The 19904-nt window shown below is 44.2% G+C and overlaps 1 protein-coding gene across 1 annotated transcript in view; it reads right to left on the reverse strand.

The window, feature by feature from the left end:
• The window catches only part of axl (AXL receptor tyrosine kinase), a 60522-nt gene extending 41047 nt beyond the window's left edge, over window positions 1–19475 (reverse strand). Inside the window, exons 1-4 of the mRNA XM_080773084.1 lie at window positions 18966–19475; window positions 5208–5418; window positions 4071–4171; window positions 2335–2520 (exon numbers count right to left, since the gene is read on the reverse strand). Coding sequence (XP_080629210.1) covers window positions 2335–2520; window positions 4071–4171; window positions 5208–5418; window positions 18966–19113 — 646 coding nt within the window. The 5' untranslated portion in view covers window positions 19114–19475. The remainder of the gene's footprint in view (window positions 1–2334; window positions 2521–4070; window positions 4172–5207; window positions 5419–18965) is intronic.
• Window positions 19476–19904: the final 429 nt, after the last annotated feature.

Here is a 19904-nt window from a genome sequence, read left to right on the forward strand (position 1 = left end):
CCTTTCAACAGCCACCTGATAAATATTCCGTTTCAAATAAACACTTCTTTCGATATCTTCAGATTCGCAGTTTTGTGCGCAGCCTTAACACTGCATTTCCAAACCTTCCAGAGGCCACAGAGGTTGATTCCTTCATTGTCGAGCACAAAGGGCATAATATCTATTATGTACAATTGTATCTTCTCTTTGCAGTCTACTTCAATACAAAATATTAAGAATAAATGGCAAGAGTATTTGGGAGAAGAAATCTCGGGTGATGATTGGGAAGATATTTTACGTCTTGTCCATTCTTCTTCCATTTGTGCAAGGCTAATCCAATGCAATAATATCCATCGTGTACATTTCACTAAAGTGAGGTTAACCAAAATATATGGTGATATTGATCCCCTGTGTGATAAATGTCGCTCGGCCCCTGCCACATATATACATATGTGTTGGTCATGCCCTTCTTTGCACACAATTTTGGACTCAGATCTTTGACACCATGTCGAGGAGTGTTGGCATACCATTTAAAAACAAATGTAATGAAGGCTATTTGGGGAATTTCTCCCCCTATTCTATCACTGCCAAAATACAAAGCTCCCTCGGTGGCCTTTACCACTCTCTTAGCTACAGTAGGCATCTCATTCTGATGAAATGGAAGTCCTCTGCTCCCCCAACCCATCTTCACTGGATTAGAGACTCTATTAAATTAGAAAAACATTAGATGTATACCATGAGAGGCTCGGTTTGAGGACACATGGGCTCCCTTCCTCGCACTGGTAAATAACTTACAGTTCCAAGCTATTCCAGATTGAATGAGTTTAAACCTGAATCTGAGCATGCTAGACGTGATCTCCGACGCAGCTGGGTTGTTCAGTATATTTATTATGAGGAACTATGTGTGGGTACACTGCCACGTCCATTATGTTCTGGAGGGGTGACCACGCCATGTTGAGTGTTGTCTTGTCTTGTCGTACTGTATGTTTGTCTTGTTTGTTTTGTTTCAAAACTTCATTCAGGTTATGTGGTGTATAACTGTCAGTCACTTCCCACCATTTAATTTTTATGCTACCACACTATTTTTCATATGGTGGTTATATGACATGAGACAATAATATGTAAACATATGCTACTGTGCAGAAGATCTGAACTGCTACAATTGTAAAATAAATTATTTCCTTTTTGTAGCCGTGATAAATGACCCTGTCCCTGAGCCTTGGCCACAACTGACCCTAAAAAGTGTGTGGTTGTGTGTGTGCGCGTGCGTGTGTGCGGCATGCGTGCGTACGTGCGTGTGTGCGGCGTGCGTGCGTGTGTGTGCGTGTGGTGGGCTGGTGTGCAGCTGTCCATTCCAGGGTAGTGAGTGTGTGTGTTGTTGAAGCAGAAGTAGACAACCTGTTGTAGTGAGTCAGACCCGGACCCTTGATCATTATTGTTATTACGCAACCACTCTATCTCTTCTTCCTTCCTTCCCTAATTCCATTCCTCTTTCTGACTCAGCCCACCGCTCCTCGAGGTAAAATAAGGGGGCTTGAGACAGCTACTGTAGCTATGTTTCTCTAGTCTCATCTACTGCAGGCTCCTGCAGTCCGTGTGCATGCATGCGTGTATTTTGTCAGTCTGTGAAACAGCACACGATGGTGACCAAGTGATGACACAAATAAACGAGCAGACAACATTCTGGAATTAGAAAACAAGCTGATGAATGTGCGTTGGGGACAGGGACACCCCCTGGGAATGGGAATCAAAGATTAATATCACAACGTGTCGTAGAGCATTACATTTTAACAATTCATGTTCTGTTTTAACCCACAAGATATCACTGACTTACAGCACCTTTGAGACTGAGCACAGTTTACTGTGTGTATGAATGGTGTGAAACAGTTGTGTTGTAGTTAGAGCTGGGACTCGATGAAAAAAAGATCGAGCTTGTGGATCTACAAGTAGGGCATAAATTTACAAAAAAAACAAAAACAACAACCAAGTAAAAATATGGGAGATAAGAGGTTTCTGCCCGACAACAGCAATATGAGTAAATGGTGCATTTATATAGCGCCTTCATCCACAGTGCTTTACAGAGATTGTGCATTACATTCACCCATTCACACACACATTCATACACCGATGGCGGCGGAAACCATGCAAGGCACCAAACAGCACATCAGGGGTTCAGAGTCTTGCTCAAGGACACTTCCAACACTAACTCTGGGGAAGGCCGGGTTTGAACTGGGAACCTTTGCCGTTACCATCCGGCCACTCTGCCCACTGAGCCCACCGCCCGCCACCCCTCCCTGAGTAACGTGAAACAGTGCGTTACGTGACATGTGTGTGAAAGCCATTATAGTCACTTACCGCCGGTGATGTTGAGGGTGGAGGGTGACAGGGCCACTGGGTCCGTGAGAGTGTTGAGCGGGGCCCCGTCCTGGAGCCAGATGACCCGGACCGGATCGGGGGGCCCGTGGGCCACGCAGCGCAGGCCCAGGGACACGTTGGCCACCACGGACATGTGCTGGGGCTCCACCGAGAAGTGAGGCAGACCTGAGAGAACGGAACACAACACAAGACATGTTCAACACGAATACGTGGCTCTCAAAAACTTGTTTCATGTCAAGGAAAGACCCCCAAATTGATACGTACTACTAGACCGGTGTCCGGTGCCCGGGCTGTAGAGCACTGAGTCGGAAACGATGGAAGTTGGAGATGCCCCACCCCGGCTATGCAATGCCTGTTGTACCCGTGTCAGAGTACCCGTTCCACCCATCTGTCTGTGTCCCTTTTATGCCCAGCGCTTGAATAGTCATTGTTACACAGTCCATTCTCAGTGGATTACCTTCTAGCTGGCCACATTATAGCGACATTAACCTGTTTTGAGCATGACATAGGCCAAAACATTTCCAAAATATTTAAAGAAGCCGATCTGAAAGCTCATAACATGTGAGCTCATACTGTAGATTGGCTATTTTAGCTATTTCTGAAATAGTGCCTACATGGTTAAACGGTTCCAGATGTAGCTAGGGGACCCTCCCTGGCTGGAACCCCCTGAAGGACCCCCACTTTGAGAAGCACTGGTCAGCACAGGACTGGAGCAGACTTCATGTAAATGGAGTGTGTATGTTTATGTTCATGATTGCCTCCGTGGGGTGTGTCATGCTACACCCCTCAGTGGGTTGGTTTAGGTTCTGGTCCTGGGGGTCTATATAGTGCATCTGGTTCTCATTCTAACAGTGATTTGGTTCCCAAAGTGGGGTCCCAAAGTGGGGTCCTTGAGGGAGTTCCAGGGGGTCTCCAGCAAAATGATAGTTTGGAATCAAATGGAGCCTTATGGGTCTGTAACTCTGAGAGTGTACAAATGGAACCAATTTATGAAGTGGGGTCCCAGAGATAGAAATACCATTAAATGGGGGTCCGTAGCCTAATGCATGTCAAACTGAGGGTCCTATAGGGTCCTATAAAATATTCTCTTATGGGGGTTGCTGGCAAATCTTTTCAAATGGGTGTCCGCGGGCTAATTAAGTGTCAATTTGGGGGTCCTTGACGTAAAGATTTTTGGGAACCACTGATGTAGATGTGGTGAGGAGTGGCACACATCGCTGATATAACACAACATCCCCACCGGTCTGTGGCCGATGTTAGGGAGTAAACAATACAGCGACCGATAGAACGGTCCAAATCCCTGCAATGATCCCCCAAGTGTGTTTATCAAAGATGTATGACAATAGAGGCATTATTTATTTTATATAGGATACATTTTTAAGCCCTATTGTCAGTAAGCTTACAAAACCCGCGGGTATGTCATAATTACAGTATATAAATAGCTCAAAACACCAGATATGTAAACCACAAGGACGGATATGCATAACCTTTGCCTCCACGTATGTTGTTCATTTTGTGTGTGTGTGTGTGTGTGTGTGTGTGTGTGTGTGTGTGTGTGTGTGTGTGTGTGTGTGTGTGTGTGTGTGTGTGTGTGTGTGTGTGTGTGTGTGTGTGTGTGTGTGTGTGTGTGTGTGTGTGTGTGTGTGTGTGTGTGTGTGTGTGTGTGTGTGTGCGCGCGCGCGCGGCGGTGCGTGTTGGATGAATCCACTGCTCACCCTCCAGCTGGATGTTCCCCGTGTCGGACAGTGTCTGGTGTTCTTCTGACAGCACAGCACAGCGATAGGAGCCCATGTCCGGAAGATGCACCTTCTCTATCCTGCATGGACACAACATAACCATGAGAAACAGACAGACAGACAGACAGCACACGTGTATGCACACACAGAGACACAGGACATTTGGGATACCATATTAGTTCACTCTCAAGAGTTACTGAAAAAGGAAAAGAACTCCTGCACACCGTCTTCAAATGCAGTGGAATAGTTTATTATGGGGAACGACAGCATGTTTCGGTCTATTGGACCCTGTACAGGAGTCCTTTTTCAGTACGTCGGTCCCTTGGCTGTGTCCTTCTCCTCCTATATGCACCTGTCGCGTGCAAAAAGCCTTGCTTTTTTATTCACTCTCAGAGTTAGAAATAAGTATAGGAGTCTTGGAAACAAGGAACAAATGCTGATGCTGAGGATTTTTTTTTGTTTGTTACCAAAACATGAAATAAAAAAACCCCATGAGAGACATGTCTGAAAGATGCACCGTCTCTATCCTGCAAGCTACTGGATCATCATGTCCTGACATGAGTCTCTGTCTTAAAGGGACACTTCACCCTTTTTGCAAAAAGATATATGTTAATGACGTTTAGAAGCTTCAGAACACTTTCCTGGGGGTCTTTATGTGTGTAATATGTGGTTTTAGATCTTTTAGATTGTAGCAGTGAGCCTGTTGTCTCTGATGTCATGGACACTGGGCTCACTTCCTTCCTCGACTACATGTTGTCTCAGTAAGACAGCTCTCCCCCCTATCCACAAAGAGGAGCAGTGCACCAAATAATTATGGGAATTGTAGTCCAGGAAGGTAGTGAGACCAGTGTCCATGACATCAGAGACAACAGGCTCACTGCTACAATCTAAAATATCTAAAACCACATATTACACACATAAAGACCCCCAGGAAAGTGATCTAAAGCTTCTAAACGTCATTAACATATATTTTTTTGCAAAAAGGGTGAAGTGTCCCTTTAACACTATCAGTCAGTCAGTCAGTCAGTCAGTCAGTCAGTCAGTCAGTCAGTCAGTCAGAACAGAACAGAACAGAACAGAACAGAACAGAACATCCGGGGGGCCCCCCGAGCCAACCTGAGCGTGCTGATGATCATCCAGCGGTCTCCGTCCACGGGGAACTGGACCTGGTTGGTGTCGGCGTAGTCGAGGGCCTGGCCGTCCCGCAGCCACAGCACGTCGGGCGGGTCCTCCTCCTCTCCCCCGTGGCCCTTCAGGCTGCACAGCAGCGTCACGGGCTTGCCCAGGGAGGACACCACCGTGGTGGGGCTCCGCACGAACTCCAGCTCTGTGGAGAGAGAGAAATGGGAGCGTCGGTGAATTTGCCGATATCTGCGCTCATGTCCTCTTTCTATTCTATTCTAATACACACTGTGAGATCTGCAGGGTTTAGTCAAGGGTTTTGGTCAATGGTTGCCACTCACTCAGTACTCAATACAACAAGATAATAATAGTTTAATATAATTAAATAATAATTAAAAAAAAAAGAATTGTCCAATACATAATTAAAGTGGAAGTGAAAACATTTGCCTTTCTTTTTTTGCATTCAAAAGCCAATCATTTGATGACCAGCAGTGGTTTCATACGGAGACACAAAGTCACCTTTGTGTCTCCATATGGAGCGACCAGAAAAATATCCATGAATTCAAGTCTCCCTCATGGGGTAGGTAATCGATAGAAAGAAAGTCATTACTATCCCTTGTTTAACTCTGAGAGCATACAGTATACAATGGGGTACCATTCGGTTCCTCTAAGATCTACAGATCTGTGGCGACTGTGGCTCAGGAGGTAGAGCAGGTCGTCCAATGATCCGTGGGTCGGCGGGTTGTGAATGTAATGCACAATCTATGTAAAGGGCCTTGGATAAAGGCGCTATATAAATGCACCGTTTACCATTTTACAGACCCATAAGTGCCATTTGGTCCTAACCATCAGTCATTTAGCTGGAGACCCCCTGGTAGCAACTTAAACCCCCCCGTGGTGAGGGTTGTGAAACCCCCTCGGTGAGGACCAAACTAGACCCATCAGTCACATCATGCCAGAGAAGTGTTGGCAACAAGGAGATAACAACAAGGTTCACATTTTCCATGACTAATCTTTAAGAATAAGTCTGGTTTACCCGTTTATTTCTTGACTTGAAGGTAAGCTAAAGTCTGCATTTGGTGAAATTACGTAACTCCAGTTATATAGGCTTTGTGCTTCATGTTCCCCCCCCCCACTGCTCAACCTAATGTATTCATTGATTTATAGAGCACATTTATCATGACCAAGTCAACCAACTTGCTGTACACTGTGTACAGGTTCAAAACTAAACGAAGCAATGGAATAAACGTTAGTGTATGATAATGGCAATGAAGTACAGAAACAAAACATTAGCATCAGTAAAAGGAAAAGCATCTGACCAGGCTCAGCTGCCAGGGAGGGAGTACTCACAGGCATGGTCACCTGACTGCTGCCGTGGCCAATCAATACAGAACAGTTGCAACGACAAAGCAACAGGCTGCACGTCATTTTCAACGGAAGCCATCATGACAACATGAAGATACTAACTGGCACCTGAAGCCTCAGTTGTGCTCAGTAAATTGACAGATCTACAACCTCTCAACGCGTTACCGCTGTGTCCTTGTAAATCTGCTATTTACGGCATACAACACGAGCATGCAACTATGTATAAAATAAATCTGTCAACCCCATTTTGGGCGGGAACCCCTTTTGGTGTTAGCATTATGTTATGCTTTAGCTATTGAAAAATAGCAGATCTACAAGCTGATAGTGCACTACGAGCTTGTAAGTCTGCTATTTTTGAAAAATCGAAGAAGAACGACTGACATATAAACATAGCTTTTTCAGAAAACTGTCAGGATGTAGAAGACATTTTTAGAATCTGATCTCAGGTGACAATGGGTTAACACTGTGTGACATGTTGTGTGACACGTTGTGCGACACGTCGTGTGACACGTTGCGTGACCAGCTGCAAAACAAAAAAGTTGAGCTGGCTTCTAATTAATGACACGTCAGTCACTCACATGTTTTTGTTTTTCACCATGTCCACTCATCTCTGCTCTCCCAGCACAATTCCTTCTACGTTACGTAGAGGGAAGAACAACTCATTCTTGCTGTTATGGTTATCAAGTTCCCAGCTGCGCTGGTTAATCCCATTCTTTTCATGTATTCAGTGTGGTTTCAGCAACACACAGTGCTGATGGAGTGGACAGTCATCATTCATAGGTCACCAGGTCGTTCAGTTCACGCTTTCTCAACTAGTGGAACGTTTTTTTTTGTTTGTTTGTGTGTTTGTTTTTTCTATTTTAAATCAACAAATCCTACATTACTAAATGCAGGGACCACACGCAATATGCACAACACCTCCATGGACCCCCAGTGGTCCACGGATCACCTGTTGAAAACACCTGCCTTAATTGATTAAAGGACCACTTCACCCATTTTCAACTTATCTTCGTGTAACTGGTCCTCACTAATGCTTGTTATGGTGCTTAATAGATGCTTCATAAACGGCCCAAACATCCTAGAAGTAAACCGGGAAGCAAACGGTTATGAACTTTCAACTAGTTTCACTTCATCGTCCTGTGGTGGTAAAAAGCAGCCATGCACTCACTGATGAAGGACAGGACAGAGTACTCTGGGTTCACGGCTTCACGCACACTGCTCAGCCTACACAGCGTTACTTCACCTACTTAGACATGGATGGAATGCCTATTAGACGCTGTTATACCTTAGTTTAAATCTGGGAATTCATCGGTGTCATGACTCATTTTAGTTGTTACTGTATATCGTCACAGTCAGGCAGAAAATGTGTTTCACAGTTTCATAAATTAATTAGCTCTACTTCATCACACGAGAGTGTCGCACAAAAGTAGGGAAAATAGCCAATCTACAAGCAGAGCTTCACAATTTTTTTAAATAATAATAAAGGAAAGATTTTTTTACATACAGTAGGCCTACTGGGTTTTCACCCAACAACAACAATGTATAGCAACATGATGATGATAAATAGTACTTTGAATGAAATACAAAATACAAGAAAAATACAAGTTTTTTTAGAATCGGCCTCAGGTATAAATGGGTTAAGGAGCATGGTAATCTTGTTTGGCATGTGGATCCAATGACATATAACTATAGAGATATTAGATTTGAAAGGTGTTCTAACTCAAGTGGATGGCAGAGCCATACAAATTCTAAGAAAAGTTCTGGGTTTCCAAAACTCTAAGGTTAGTATAGTACCACCTCCCATGAGCAGGGCCCACATTAGGTTCTGGAAAAACATCCAGACCAGAACCTTATCTGAAACCGAGCTGTATAGCCTAGTATGGAACATGTATGTGAAACATAATTATAATAATCATTTAAAAAAAATCTCCTGTAATTGTGGGTTTTCGCGTAAATTAATGCTGTACTTCATCTACTACACAGTCACACAAAAGCATCAAGAGTCGCAAGCTGGAAAACATGGAGCGGAGTGACGTGTTTTGAGCTTGTAGATCTACTACTTTTGAATTTGAATCCTGTAAAGTACCAGTTTTGGAGTTTCCACCCGACAGAGTCTAAGAAGGGCTGTATTTTGCGTGTCTTAAGTACCAGGTCTTATTCCCTAACTTGATTAAACTAAAGACCTGGAGGAGAGGCGTGATCAATGCTCTTTGGCCACTCAGAATAGCCAAATGGCATTGACCACGCCTCCAGGTCTTTAGTTTACTCAAGTTATAGGGAATAAGACCTGGTACTTAAGACACGCAGAATACAGCCCAATAATGTGTCAGACTTTCATAACAATCAATATATGTTGGTCAATCAATAGATTATATCCAACTATAAATGCACCTCTGTGTGCAAAAGTCTGTGTATATCTGTACGTCTGTAATCCACATAACTCGAGAACCGTTCACCCCACCTACTTCAAATTCGACACACGCGTTCCACACCCCCGCAGGGAGTGCAGTGCCCGGTGTGGAGTCGGTCGGACCCACGGTTGTCCAGAACCGCAGCAAAAGGCCTCTGCCCGGGCCACAGCTGACATCACAAGGCCTCTGCCCGGGCCAGACTCCATATTTAGGCATGGCTAAATACGGCTTCGTCCCACCGACTTCCGACATCATTCTGACGTCTGCATAGACTCCATGTTTGGGCATGCCTGACAAAGAACTCCATATATGGTCATAAAAGGGGATACCAGTATCACTACGCCAGCAGCAGCACAAACCTATAGTTCCATGTGACAGGGGGGTCAAGGTTGAACGAAAGTTGCACTATGGTAGAAATATACAAATTACGCTATTTTTGCATGGCCCCCAGTGCGGCAGTGCCCCCCCACAAAGTAGACGGAACTACTTAATATTCACCAAAACCAGACGAGAACTCCCACAGGACTCAGGCAATCAATTAATACCTTTACAACCACTACATACTTTGCTGCCCCAACCCTGTGGAATGCCCTCCCTAAGGCACCCCACCCTCCAAACTTTCAAACCCGCCCTCAAGACCCACCTCTTCAATATTGCCTTCCCTAGCTAACCCTTTTCACTGTCTTTTATTGTTCTTTAGCTTTTAGTGTTTTTTCTTTTTTCTAATAAAGTAGTTTTTTGTTGTTACCTCTGTAAAGCCCCCCCCCCCCCCCCCCCCCCATGTAAAGCGTCTTTGGGTACTCAGAAAAGCGCTATATAAGTTTGAGATATTATTATTATTATATATTAATGGAAAGTATTTTCTACAGCTTTAAATCCAGAAATCTTAACTAACCCCTTACAGCGATAGTGATCGACAAAGCAAGGACCATAATGTTAAACAGACCAACTTGCACCTTTGATTCTCAAGAGTAGTTCAATCCACACAGAAAAATCCACTTCTCTAAACCCTTTCCACTTTTTCCACTCTTAACGATTTTGATAACCTCCAACTCAAATTCCTTCCCCAGTATCAAATAAACGTTTCCTGACTGATGTTCCCCCGTGTCCTGACCCTGACTGATAGGACGTTTGTAGAGGAGGACCCGACTGATAGCGGGACAATGGCTCCTTGTTGCACAGAGACGCCTCGTCTGATTGGTCGAGATGGGTGGGAAGTGGGAACACACCAAACAGGCCTTTCTAGTCCCCGATGTCTCTCAATCAGACGGCAGTGATGATGGGCCCTGCACAGTGAAATGCTCAGTGGCTCCATTTAATCTGTTTGGTTCCGTATTGCCCCGGCCTGAGTCACATCCTTTATATTTCCCCTGCAAGTCATATCCTTATTTCTCGGAGTCCTTATAAAACCAAAAAATAAAGTCGCCAAGCAGAATTAAGTTTATTAACAAACTCCCCAAAAATTGCAGGTCTGCTGCCACTCTTATTTCTTATAAAACACAACTAAAAACCTTTCCATTATTCACTGCCTTGGATTGAGTTATTTATTTATTTTATTTTTCATTCTCTTCTGCACTGTAACTGTATGTTTTTTTTAATATATATATATAATTGTGTGTCCTTTGCTTGATATTCTGTGTAAAGCACATTGCATTGCCTCAAATGTGCTATATAGGCCTACACATTAAACTGCCTTGCCTTGCCTTGAATTGAGTCTTCTAACTCTGAGAGCGTACGGATGTAACCAAATGGACATCTGCTCAATGTCCCAGACAGGAGGCTAGTATGCGTGGGATTCCAAAATATGACAAGTATAAATGTCTCCTTAATCTTTCCAGTCGTTTACGGCATCTCAGAGCAATGTAAGGCATTTCTTTGCTTGGCAGGGCCCACAGACGTACATACGTCCACTGTCAAAAGAGGGAGGGGGGGGGGGGTGTACTGTACAGACTTCTAGACCATGCACAACACAGCTACAGTATCAGGCATCTTTAGCGATATTTTCAATACCTCCTTGGGATTACGTTGAGAAGCATGTCAGAGCTGATTTAACAGCGCCTTGTCACCCACCAATTTGCTTACAGGCCAAACAGATCCAGGGACCCTGACAAGCACTCACAATGCGAGGTGCTGGGAGCTGGTAGATTGGCTAATTTCCACAATGTTTGCCATAGACGATGCCATAGTGACAATTGCACTACACCACACACTGCCCTCTGCCACCTGGAGAAAAGGAACTCTTACAGTATATGTGAAAATGCAGTTTATAGATTACAGCTCAGAGTTCAACGCCATAGTCCCCACCAGACTGGAAACCAAGCTCAGGTAATGTACCTATATAGGAGGACTCATCCTCCTTAGTCCGACGTCCCAATAATCTGACATTACTAACCCTACCCATAACCATATTAAACCCTAACCGCACATGGAAGCCACGGGTGAGTCTACGGGCCGATTCATACTCCTATTTTAGAGCCGAATAAAAGTCGGTTCGGCGCTGTAGAGCCTACAATTTGACGTCATTTGAGTCGCCTCTTCGGTGCTACTGAAAATTTCTGACGAGCCGAAATCATTTCGGCACTACAGCGCCGAAACAGCGGTAAAATAGGAGTATGAATCGGCCCTTAACCGGCCACGTATGTCGGGATGTCACACTCTGAGGATGCACGGGGCTCCAACAACTCTGGCCCAAGTCACCCTCAACAAAGTTCTGAGTCTCCTGCTCCCTGTACGCTCATGGACTGTGTGAACACGCCAGATTTGCTGATTTTTGCTACATAGCCACATGCAAGGCCACTGACAGTAGGCTGCCAATATAGCTGCTTGCCCCGTACAGTCGGGCATATGCACAGGAAGACCAGGGGAACTCAAAAGGAGCACATCACCAATTTTTTACCTTATCCTCTCAGAATTGCGGTCTATGCTAATTAGAATCTACAGCCTTTCCCTTGCTGGAAATGTCCCAATGCAGAATAGAAGCCGGTTATTCTTGCATCGTGAAATAATAATGTTTGAAATCAAATCAAATGACCAAACCTAATAATGCCTACTGATTATGTCACTGGTAGACGGGGTTCTGAACTCCACACAGACCGAGGACCAATTATATGACGATGATGTTAAAAAGTAAAGTGCTCCTTTAACAAACACTGGAAAAGCTACAGGTATAGGCTACACACACTCTTAATATACAGTACATACAGTACACACAGATGATAGGCATTCACTGACAGATAAAGGGATATGTGTGGACTTGGGAGTCAGTGAGCAGCATAGAGGCTCTTTCACTGAGACGGCGGTGGCTCTAAAGACGTTCTCAAGCTTGTCAGCCTTGCCCTCCGAGCCCGTTTCATGGCCCACCTTTGACCTGTGACCCCTTTGCCTGTGACCCCAGAGGGTTCGTGTCACCCCGACTCCGTGTGTGTCATATATAAACACATACTTCATTCAGCTACACTCGGTCGCCGCTCTCTGCGACCGCGACTGATTTATGCGTAGTCGGCGCGCCAAGTGCCACAACGTGGAAAATATAGCAGATCTATGGATGAGCTCACAACGTGTGGCATTGCAACAATGCGTTGTGAGCTCATAGGATAGGTCTGCTGTGTATGTGCACGACAGAGGTGCGTAAATACGTGTGAATAAGGCGTGACACACTACAGACTGATCCACCACTTATATAGAAGATGTATAGATATGTATAGAAGAGAGACTAGCTTTCGAATTGCAATGATTGGATTTGTATTCGTATTAACTTAAAACCAGGCTTAGATAGATGGATACTTTATTTGTCCTTTCGGAAGTTTGTTTTGTGCACAGCAGTCATCAGGATAAAACACATGGAAACAAACAGATCACACAGTGCATAGACAATAAAGGAACAATGCCAACAGAAGGCCACCAGTCATAGTTCCAAGAGGCTTGTTCATAAGTCCTATACTTATGGGAACAAACGATCTTGAGGCCCTAGCCTGCAGGGAAGGTACCATGTACCATCGCCCTGATGGTAAAATATGGTATTGGCTGTGTAACGAGTGTGTATTGTCCCTTATCCAATTCAAGATCCTAAATACAGTTTACTGGACCCCCTCCAAATTATACAGTAGCAAAATTGCTAAACTGCTGGACATGCTGTTAGTGCCAGGAGGAGGAGGCACTCTCATGCACATGCTATGGGACTGCCCTTTAATATTAATACGTGATTATTGGGGGGGGGGAGACGATCACATTGAGCGTGCCTTGGGATGTGAGATCCCATTCTCCTCAAGTTTGTGCATTCTAGGTGAAGAAAAACGAAACAAAAAGTGTTTTCTTCTTCTTACTAATTATTTGATCTGCCCAAAACATTGTGTTTATTATTGTCATGATTTGTCACAACAAGAGTTGGCTTTCTTTGTCCACGGAGTAAACGTCTTTAAATAAATACTTTTTGAAAAGTCCATGGGGAAAATGAACGGGGAATTATTTCCTGGGCCCTCGTCAGGGGACGGGACTGCGACGCTCTAGTAGCTGTTGTGTATGAGGTGTACTGAGGGTTTTCCAGAACCTGTGTCGATTTTGACAGCACATTTTGATTAGATTTTTAGACATAGTCTTTTGAATAGTTTTCATTTAGTTTTAGTCACATTTTAGTCACCTGGAATGTTAGTCTAGTTTTATTCGACTAAATATAATAAGACTTTTGTCGACTAAATCTGCAGTCGATTTTAGTCACCTAAAATGTATTTCGGCGGGCCTTGATGCCGTCGAGTCGTAATGACTGCTTTTGCACTTGCTGAAAATAGCAGATCTACAAGCTTGTAGATCTGCAGGAACACAGGGACAATTGCTTAGGTTAAATTCAAACAAGGCCAAAAGCAGTCCATTCCATACCGATGTATGGAACATTAATCTGTGCAATCCATCCTGGTAAAGTGTAGCATGATCATGTGTGCAGGGATAGACGTGCCAGCGCATGGACGGACAGACACACTCAATCATGCACGTGTGCGTGTGCGACTGTGCGTGCACACACACACACACACACACACACACACACACACACACACAAGCTCTGGGAGCATGCAATAAACCAAGAGGCCCGACTCTGACTCTTTGCTCCAGCGCCTCTCTCTCTCTCTCTCTCTCTCTCTCTCTCTCGCTCTGTTCCTGGCTGTTTAAAAACAAACTTGTTCTCTTCTTTCCACTGCCTTTAAGCTCGGCTGATTTCTTTGAGAAGAAAAGAATTGAAAGAAAAGAAACAGAAAGAAATACCAGACATTCTGTCTCTTTCATAGTTACACATTCACTATCCAGAGCTCTTGTAAGAACGCTAACGTTGCTAGATAGGACAGGTCGTGATTGAGAGAGAGAGAGAGTGTGCACGCGCGTGCGTTTGTGATTCACAGCAGTTTAACTGCTCCATCTAAACTCTTTTGTTCCCTAATTTCCCCCCTAAGGTCTCACTTTCTTCCCCTCTCTCCCCACCCCCCTCTCCCTCTCTCTCTCTCTCTCTCTCTCTCTTCTCTCACCTCTCCTCTCTCTGTTTTCTTCCCCTCTATTCCCCTGTCTTTCACAGCATAGCCACTAGCCAGTCCTCAGATGTTAAATGTCAGTGGAAGAGACACACACAGGGCCTCCCCGAAACATCCAAACACAGGCCCTGCATTTTGCTCCCACTCGCACACTCACTACTTTATCTTTTCTGCCTTTTAAAGCTGCATAACTCAGGTCACACATAGGGCTCCCCCCTCCCCCAACAATCTCCATTCACCCTCCTTTTCATGCCATTCTTGGGATTCATCGCTAGACATTTTGCCACCTCCCCTCTCCTCCCGACCCCCCCCCACACTCTGTGTGCCCCCTTTACCCCCATCCATCATGCTGCTGTTCTGGTCTGAATCATGGCTCTGACTCGCGCTCGAAAACATTCTCTCTCTGTGTGTGTGTGTGTGTGTGTGTGACATTGGACTGAGTTGAGATTACAAGGAAAGACTGCATGTCTTCCTGCTGCGGACCATTCTGTCTCTCACTCTGGCCCCTTTTCCACCAGTTGGGAACCGGTTCAGTTCTTTTTTGGTTCTTAGTCCATGAGTCCACACCTATATTAAATTGTTATCACCCTGAAACTTGCCCAGTTGATTACTTACACAAAGACAATGATGTATTGTATTACAAATATTAAAAATTTGAATATTAGGCATTATATAGGAAAAGATGCAAAAAGAAAAGGCTACTACTATGGAAGGGTTATCATATATTAATTTACTTATATTGATCCTATAAACAATTTAATATAGGTATGGTTTTGCCCACTCAATTCATATTAACGTTCCCATTTTGGAGGTCTGGCTCATGGACTAAAAACTGGTTCTGAACTGAACCGGTTCCCAACCGGTGGAAAAAGGGGTCTCTGTGTTAAAAAATGTTGCCATTGATGAGTCAAGTGCATTGTTGTTTTTACTTTGAAAGAGAGATTACAGGTTCTACCTTCTATTCTAAACTTAATCTCTCCATCTGGTTTCCAGGCAATTATGCTCCTCACTGTATTCATCACGGCCATGAACAAATAGCTGAAACCATGTCCCACATCTTAAATGGTTGCCAATGCCATCATGTTTACAGGGGCCTTTACATAAGTAGGCATGACAGAATAGTGGATTTGATATCGAAAGGCATCTCTTCCATTTTCAGGTCCTCCATCATGCTTTATAAGCATTCTACTGTGAAGCCGAGGATGTTTAACCTGTGTAATGATGATTCTGTGTTCTCTAACATTTCAGCGAACACCCCTGATGTCATTGTTGTAAATTAAAACCATAGAGAGGTGTTCATTCTCGAAGTCGGCTGTAACTTTGACTATAGCCTGGAAGAAGCCTTTCTAACCAAAGTGCTGAAGTATCAGCAGCTCTAGTGCAGACCATCTCACAGCTAGGCTACAGATGTTAACTTTTAGTTTGTATCTTTGGCAGCCTAGGGCATGTGCATAAGTTGGTTGTGAGGGGCTTACAAATGGCCGGCCTTTCCAAAAGGAGAGCCAAGCAGAGGCTCTCCTGACCTCTGCTCAGTACTGCTCAGTTGAAACTGAGCAGAGGTACTGCTCAGTTTCAGCCATTATAGGAAGCCGCTCAATTTGGAGGAGGCGTTGTTTCCTTTATCCATGATTTATGTCTGCTGCCCTGTGTCCGACATGTCAGCATGTACTGTATGTAACGATGCTTTGCCGTCCATGCACGTTGTAACTGGCTGCTCTCCCACTGTCAAACTGCACTGGCAGTGTTTATGTCCTTTGTACACGGTATTCCTGTACTTCTCATTATGTGGACATAAATAAACATTTCAAATGTGTGTGTGTGTGTGTGTGTGTGTGTGTGTGTGTGTGTGTGTGTGTGTGTGTGTGTGTGCGTGCGTGTGTGGCTGTGCGTGTGTGCGTGCATGCGTGCATGCGAGAGAGTGTCACACACAATAACACAAGCCAAGACACGTTGTGAGGCATTGGCTATTGTCACCATTTGTCGTACGAATGTTAGACTTAGAAGTGCCCTATACACCTTTATCAAATATATACAGTAGGACTATAGAACCAGTGTAGACTACAAGCTAAGCTCAACAGCCAGTAGAGAATCTAGTCTAAAGAATAGCCTTGCAGGGGCTGAACGCGTTCTTTGTACCACAGTGTTTCTATATCGCCACTGTCGGCCAGAAACCTCTTATCTCCATATTCTAACTTGTTGTGTTTTTTTTTCATAAATGAACCCCCTACTTGATCATACCACAGCGTCACATAAAAGCATCAAAAGGATCAGATCCACAAGCTCGAAAGCTTGCTTTTTTTGGGCCTGTAGTAGGGATGGGTCCGATTAATCGATTAATCGATTATCGTTAATAGGACCCGAAATCGATTATGAAAATTAATAATCGATAATCGTTTTTTTTTTCTTTTTTTCTTTTTGCTCATTTTGAATCCTCAATCCTGTAAAGTAACAGTACGTTTTGCACATGTATGAGGTTTCCACCCCGAGACGATATTCAACCATCCCCTAAAAAGAAGCAGTTAAAAAAGGAGCAGTGTTTCTCTGTACAGTCAGTGCCTCCATCTCCTCGTCTGTATAGCAGAGATGAGCAGACATGGTGTTGTGTTCCAGGGGGAACGGGACTGGGGGTCTGTCTGTCCGTGGCCCCTCATGAAGCATGCATCCCTTGTGCATTGAGATCAGAAGGAAGGAGAATCTCCGTGATGATAAAAACACATGACCACGTCCACCACCACCATGGGCCCCCCCAACAGGTGGAGGCCTCAACAAGGCTGAAATCACACACCTGATCTCAAAAGGTCATCATGGCGCAGTGAAATGGCTCTATAGGAGTGAACTCTAAATCCCCTAAAAAGGACATGATACACTGGAATCAACCCCGAGAATCAAACTGAATAAAATGCAGTAAATTCCGCTAGAGCAGTGGTTCTCAACCCGGGGTCTGGGACCCCACAAGGGTTCCTAGAGGAAGTTCCATGGGTCCCCTCCCCAGCTGAGTTATACAGTAGAGTAGATCAGCTTCACCATTGTTACACGCATAAGTAAAAGAGAATGCAGAACAATTTTCTCTTGTATCCATACATAGAGTATATACACTGGCCAGTAGTAGGCTAAAGGAACCAGTACAGGACCAAATGGCAGCACAAAATCAACAACAAATCAGGTCTAACAATAAAACATAATTATGCTTAGATCGCGGTGGGTCCCAGAAAGAGAGACCACAAATCCGTATCATTTGGGGGTCTTTGAAGTGAGAAAGGTTTGAGAATCACTGAGCTAATCAGTCAAAGCATCCACAGCATCACAAAAACACTGTTTACAGATTCCCAAAAACAAAACTTTCAGCCCGGTCGTTGCATGCATCCGTTTATTATTTTCCACCCCCCGTCTAGTTTTTTTGTTTGTTTGTTTTTTTGGCATTTTACAATTCATAAAAAAAAAAAGGTGGGTGGGAGAGAAAAAACAAAAACAGTTTTGTGAGTGCAGGCACTGTGTGGGTTTTATGAGCTTTAAATTGCCCAGATGTTTTGCAGCGGTTGCTCTATAACGAGCCCAGAGCTAATTGATTTAATGGGTGGAGAACAAAGCTCACTAATTGCTCATCACGCAGTTTTATCATTAAATGTTCACGTTTTTACCAGCCACACACACACACACACACACACACACACACACACACACACACACACACACACACACACACACACACACAGTGATAATTTAACTAGAGTGGGCTTTACCAATGGAATCAAATATGGACCCTATAACCTTCTGCAACTCTGAGAGTGTTAACTGAAAATGTATGATATTTTGGTTACATTTGTACAATTCCAGAGTTAGATGTCACGTGACGTAAGTAATGAGGAAAAAATAAAGTTGTACTCTTATAGTAGCTACCTGTGCACAGATGAAACAATAACGTTCCCAGGGAAACAAGGAGTAGGCTATAAGGTGTGTGTGTGTGTGTGTGTGTGTGTGTGTGTGTGTGTGTGTGTCAGTGGTTCTCAAACTTTTTTCTTTTTACAATTCATTAAAAAAGGTAAGTGGGAGAGAAAAAAAACGAAAACGTTTTTTGTGAGTGCAGGAAAAGAAAAGAACCCCTATACATGCCTATGACCCCACTTGAAAAGAGTTTGAGCCAGGGACCCCCAGAAGAGTAGATTTGTGTTAAAACAATGGAACATTTTCAAACATTTACACTGCTTCACTGCATGCGAGCTTGTACTGTAGATCTGCTTTTTTGAATAGCAAACATTTAAATGGATATACTTTTCCAGGGACCCCCCTGGACCCCCCCTCCCCAAAGGACCCCTGGGACTGGGGGTGTAGTGTAGCCTACCGTGTACCGTGTACGACGGGCCCAACATTTGGTGTAAAGTGCACCTAAACGTTAGCCTGGCTATTGGCTAATAAGCCAGACTCAAATTCAAATCACACTGGCGTACCTAAACATAGTAACGTACCTGTCAGTTTACCAGCAGTCACAGATCTCAGACCAGCCAGCAGCACGACTGCAAGAAGCAGTAACATAGTAGTCCCGCTTCTTAAACGTTCCGCCCGTAAAGTCTTGATGAAGTTATGATTATAATCCATCCTTGTTGACGGCTTCATCACCGCATCTCAACAGTAACGCAAAGAAAAGGCTAAACAAATCAAAACAAATCAGAGCTCTTCTCTGCCGAGTGCGGCTCCTCAGGTATTTCAGGCTCTTCTTGTTGTCTGTCGAGTTCGGATGGATGGGTATTGGGTTCTTGTCTTGTGTTAATCCGCCCCGCAGCGTACGGAATCAATAATAGTCATAAAACAGCACAGCAAAAGCTCAGATAAGGAAAGCGCTCGTGGAAAAAAGTTTGCCCGGGCGCTCTGTTAACTAAAAGTCATTGAAATGATAAGACCTGCTCTCTCTGAACTGCCTGGAGTATTATTTTTAACTCTCCCTCTGATTACTCCTGAAGACTCTTGTTCGCTCTCTCGCTCTCTCTCTCTCTCTCTCTCTCAGTTCTTCCAGCAGGACTAAAAAATTCCTCGACTCAAGAGTTCTTTCCACTCCGCTTGCTCCCTCCCCCCCCTCCTCTGTGTCCCCCCTCTCTGAATTAATTTCAATACCATTCAGTTAAAAGGGTCTCAGTGTTAGTGTGTGACATAATGTAGGCTAATTGTGAAGTAAAAAGCAACCACAATAAGAAATATGTATGTAGCCTACAATATCTCTCTCTCTCTCTCTCTCTCTCTCTCTCTCTCTCTCAGAGGATGTGAGAACCCCCCCAGGGGTCTCAGGACAAATCCCTCTCCTTTTTAATGACATCCCCAGTCAGAACCTGTTGTAAACATCTCCCATGTCCCCATGGCTGCACTCACATTCTTCACAAAGAACTAATTACCTCGGCAAGTATTGTCCTGTT

This window comes from Protomyctophum bolini (genome assembly GCF_963924005.1).
Source record: "Protomyctophum bolini genome assembly, chromosome: 9".
Taxonomy (NCBI): Eukaryota; Metazoa; Chordata; class Actinopteri; order Myctophiformes; family Myctophidae; genus Protomyctophum; species Protomyctophum bolini.